This window comes from Charadrius vociferus, unplaced genomic scaffold (assembly GCF_000708025.1).
Source record: "Charadrius vociferus isolate BGI_N301 unplaced genomic scaffold, ASM70802v2 scaffold1164, whole genome shotgun sequence".
Lineage (NCBI taxonomy): Eukaryota > Metazoa > Chordata > Aves > Charadriiformes > Charadriidae > Charadrius > Charadrius vociferus.
The window spans coordinates 129,998-134,997 of NW_009648158.1; the positions used below are offsets into that span (position 1 = coordinate 129,998).

At 44.1% G+C, this 5,000-nt stretch overlaps 1 protein-coding gene across 1 annotated transcript; it reads left to right on the forward strand.

The window, feature by feature from the left end:
• The first annotated feature begins 527 nt into the window (after positions 1-527).
• On the forward strand, positions 528-4,574 carry HOXC10 (homeobox C10). The gene is made up of 2 exons (XM_009884065.1): positions 528-1,344; positions 4,297-4,574. Exons 1-2 carry the CDS (start codon positions 561-563, stop codon positions 4,572-4,574), a joined length of 1,062 nt encoding a protein of 353 aa, XP_009882367.1. The 5' UTR covers positions 528-560.
• The last annotated feature ends 426 nt before the right edge of the window (positions 4,575-5,000 follow it).

The window sequence follows — 5,000 nt, forward strand, 5'->3', positions numbered from 1 at the left end:
GGGGGGGATGTTTGCTGGTTGGAAGGCAACAATTAAAAATATCAATCGGTTTTGGGGAGCAAAATACAATTCCCAGAAGGGAAAGGGGGGGGAAGAGATGGGGAAGCGTGAGATTTTTTTAATTTAAATTTTACCCTCTCCGCCTAAATTTAAAAAAAATAATAATTTTTTTTTAAAATGTGTTTTTATAATTTTTTTTTTCCCACCCCCTTCCTTTGCCCCCTTTCCACGCGTGGCTCCGTTGGTAAACAAACGGGCGGGCGGGGGGCGGGGCGGCGGGGTTCTGCCTTTGTTCAACGTGAAGGTCCCGGCCCGGTGCTGGCAGATGTCGCTGTTGCTCCACGGTGACGCTCCCGGTCCCGACAACTTGACCCCCGTGACGTCGTCCCCGTCTGAATCATCAAGGCCATTTTCAATCCTCATTGGCCTGGGCATCACGTGGGGGGGTGGAGGGGGGGAGAGCGATGCGTGGATAATTATGGTGCTTGATATTTTTTCCCCCTAAAAAAAAGATGTCAGCCCCTGGCTGGAGTATTCCTCCTTAAAAACCCTCTCTGAAAATGTCATGTCCCAACAATGTGACTTCTAACTCGTTTTTGATGGACTCGTTGGCCGGTACCTGTAGAGGGGAGAATTATTCCTCCAGCCAAGGGATGTACATGCAGCCTGGGAGCGATTTCAGCTGCGGAGTCATGAGGAACTGTGGAATTATCCCGTCTCTTTCCAAAAGGGACGAGGTGAATAGCGCTACCTTGTCTCTCAGCACCTATCCATCTTACCTTTCTCAGCTAGACACTTGGTGTGACCCCAAAAATACGTACAGGATCGAGCAACCTGTTGCAAGACAGCTCCCATCCTGCTCCTTCCCAACCAATGTCAAGGAAGAGAATGTTTGCTGTATGTATAACGCTGATAAAAGAGCAAAAAATGCCACAGAGACAGCCCTCTACCCCAACCAAATGCCTGAGTCTTGCCTAAATGACCATGAAGTCCCCGTTCCTAGCTACTACCGAGCAAGCCAAGGTTACCCCTCCATGGAGAAGACGTCAAACTGCAGCAATCCAAATGAGTTTGAGGCAAGTTTTGAATCCAGGGCGAGCCTGAACCCAAGGAATGAGCATCTGGAACCAGCACCACCACCTCCTCCACCTCCTCCGCCGCCCCCGGTGGCTAAAGTGAGTTTTCCCGAAAACACAAAAACAGATAATACGCAGAACACATCCACGAACGAAATTAAAACAGAAAAAAGCGCCCCAGCACCCAAAATAAGTCCTTCGGAAGCAGAGAAAGAGCTGAATAAAAACACTGACACCAGCACTGACAATTCTGACAATGAAGCAAAAGGTAAGGGAATCATTCATTACCAGTAGCTAATTTCAGCAATTAGTAATCATCCATAGCTAATAAGAGCAAGAGTAATGCGAATATGCAGTAATGTGCTCTCTACCCTGCCAACTTCTCCTCCAGAAATTGGCACCGTAATGTTCTGTATTGTTGCTGTCTTTTGGAAAAAAAAAAAATATTCTTCCTAGAAATGTTGCGGGTTTTTAAATATATATATATATTAGAGCTGAGAAAAAGGAGCAGAGAGCTATTTGAGAACTCGTCCTCTCGCTGTTTATATGGAGAAAATTTGCTGTGCATGTACTTATGGAAAAAAAAAAAAAGAAAAAAAATTGATCCTTGCAATCAACGCTGCAGAATGTAATAAGATGAAGTGATTTCCTCTGAAACGGCAGAGACTTGGGGTTGGTTTGTTTGTTTGCTTGGGGGAGTTGTTTTAGGTGGGTTTTGTGTGTTTTTTAAGACAGATGAACCCTGATCCCCCCCCCCTTCATATTGCTTTCTATGCAAATGCTTTATTTCCGTGTGCTGAAAGAATTTGTCTCCTTTGGCTTTGCTCGGTGTAAAAGTGGGGTGAAAAAAACAAAACAAAACAAAATTAAGCTGCGTTAGAGTCTAATTTGCAGTTCCAAACATCTCAGGCTGGAGTTGTGCACTGTGGCTCATTTCATGGCTTGGCAGCTCGTTGGGAGACTCAGAGAGGGAAAAAGCTGCTTCTTTTTTTTTTTTTTTTTTTTTCCTGGCGAATTGGGGTCTTTTTTGCGAAGGCAAAAAAAAAAAAAAATGTTTCTGTGTGTTGAGCAGATGTTTTAAGTTTGGGATTGTCTGAAAAGAGGCTTTCATTGAGCGCATTTTATTTTCACTGTAGGGATTGCATATGGCTTGAAATCTATGCGCGTGTGAATATTCGGGTTTGTTCCCGTCCTAATTCGAAGCGAGGTGGATGCAGAGGCTTCTTGCAGGTCAATAAGTGGGCATCATGTGAAGGGATGGATTGAATTTCCCGAAAAAGTTGGAGGGAAATTTCCTTGGTGGCAAATACTGCTCAGATCTAAGCAACGGCTTGCATGGTTTGCCTGTGGTATGTGGATTAAAATATCCGCCGTGTGTCGGGAGCTGTGCTATAATTAGGGCTCCAGCAGCAGCAGGATGGTTGGGGTATGTGGCGTTGTATGTGCATGCAGGGCTGCATGCATGTGGGTCGCGTGTGGACCCCCATGCACACACGCCTCGGGTCTGTGGCACCAGCAAAACCCATCCTCTGGCGTCTCCCCCTCCAAAATTGGCCTTTTTAAAAGCAGAACCCAGAAACACTTCTTTATTATTATTTTTCCCCCCTCATTTTTTATTCTTTCTTCCTCTTTTTTTTTTTTTTACCATTCCGCATCCAAAGGGAAATGATATTATCTGACAGTTGAGTTACAATTACACACACCCAAAAAAAAAAAAAGGCAAAGTCAAGGTTATCAAAACCCCCGCAAACTTATCTGCACAAAGCGCCTTCAATGTCCACGCCAAGAGAGGTTTTGGTGGGAGTTAACCCGAAAGAAAGATTATATTGGGTTGGATTTGTAATTGGGGCGGAAATAAAGAATGAAATAAATACAGATAAAGGTTTTCTGTCGCTTCAGATGTTGAATTTCAAATGGGTGCGCGGAGAAAGACGTGGTTTCCCCGATTTTTTGTGCGTTTTAAAAGGCATTTCGTGGTGTTTGCGGTGTTTTCGAATGGTTAGATCCAATTTGGGAAGGATTTTGTTGGCTTCTGTTTCTGTTGCTTCCCTTGAAAATCTTTTATAGCTTGAGTTTTCGTTTGTGTTGAACCCGAATTTTTATTCGTGCAGAAGGTAAGAGACCTTTCTCATGTAATTTAAGCATTCGGGGGGGGGGAGAGAGATAGTGTTTCCAAGGGGATTTCCAGGGCTTGGTGACATTAAAGGTTTCCTGCAAACGCGAAAGTGGGTCCATGTCACACCAGCAAATTTTGAAGGTGCCTTTGGCCAAATCAAGTTGGGTTTTTCGGTTGGGTTTTTTTTTTTTTTTTCCTTTGAATTTTGCAAATGCACTGCCGGGGGGGAGGTGGGTTTGCTACAACTGCAGGATCCGCTTTGCTTTTTCTTACAGTTTAGGCAGAAATATTGGCCGGCTGCTGGTGCCAGGATTTTCTCATGACCAAATTCAAAGCCCAAGTATTTGCTGTGTTTATTTATGTACGTGTGAAATACGTTTGCCTTTGCAAAGTGTATGTGTGCGTATCTATACGAGTGTGGAGAGTGAGGAGAGTGAATATGGGATTACAATTACCTCCGAATTTACCTATATGTGCCCACACAGCTCATAAAGGCAAATCTATTTCATAAAACCCCGGCTCGCGAAAAAGACCCTTGGACGGAAAGAGATCTCCGGGACGAGCGAAAATAGATTTATTTTCCCCGCATAAACACGCCTTTAGCAAATATTTCACCCTCTGCGGTTCATTTTGAAGACCAGATAATATATTTTTCTTTTCTTTTTGGGTGGGGTGGCAAAGGGTGACTTGGGGAAGCCCCGAGAGCTACGGACGACTCAGAAAGTCACATTGCTGACCTCAGATTATTTTGAATTAGTGGTATTTTAAGCCCCTCCATCCCGCCTAGTGAAGCCAGAATAAATCCATACCGTGATATCATCCAGCCCCCGCGGTGGGGGAGAGCGGAGCGGCGCGGTTTCTCCGCGCTGCCCCGCTCCGCCTGCGCGGCTGAGAGGTGAAGGTGCGCGCTGCTACCACCGATTTTCTCCCAGGCACCCAATGGCTTAAACCACCCCCTGACCTCCTCCAAACCTGCCTTTTCCTCCCTAAAACAGGCAGGAGAGCTTTTTTTTTTGCCAAAGAATCTGGTTTGCCAAATGATGCAGTCGGTAAGTTCTCTTTCCCATTCCCCGGATACTTATGTAACGATGTTATTTTTAACAGAGGATATAAAGGCAGAAAACACTACAGGAAATTGGCTGACAGCAAAGAGCGGAAGAAAGAAAAGGTGTCCTTACACCAAGCACCAGACGCTGGAGCTGGAGAAGGAATTCTTGTTCAATATGTACTTGACCCGTGAGCGCCGCCTGGAGATTAGTAAGAGCATTAACCTGACAGACAGACAAGTCAAAATCTGGTTTCAAAACCGCAGGATGAAACTCAAGAAAATGAACAGAGAGAACCGAATCCGTGAACTGACTTCTAATTTTAATTTCACTTGAGTGTGCTCCAGCCCCTGTGCAGGCGAGGGAGAGAGGAGAGAGAGAGAGAGGGAAAAAAAAAATAAAAAAAAAACCACACAGGAAAAAAAAAAAAGCCTTGTGCAGTTTGGGGGTTTATTTTATTTTATTTTAATTTTTTCTTTTCCTCCCGAGAATAAATGCAAAGCGTATGCAAAAATAAAAGGACCTCAAGTGATTTGGGTATTTACAGTTTGTAGAGAGAAGATGCAGCGGTATGAGCATGAGGATATATATTGCATCCGTGTTTCTATGTAAAATAAAGATGGAGATGGTTGCTAAAAACCACCTTATAAAATGTTTAAGTTATTTACGTGCAGCACAAAACAGAAGGACCTTTCTCTATGCATTTTATGTTTAGGATAATAGATGCGTCCAAAAGTTTGCTTTTCATATTCTAGTGTAGTC

Coding starts and splice junctions, on each gene's coding strand:
- HOXC10 (XM_009884065.1), top strand. CDS start 561: ATGTCATGTCCCAACAATGTGACTTCTAACTCGTTTTTGATGGACTCG. Junction 1,345..4,296: donor TTCTGACAATGAAGCAAAAG/GTAAGGGAATCA, acceptor TATTTTTAACAG/AGGATATAAAGGCAGAAAAC.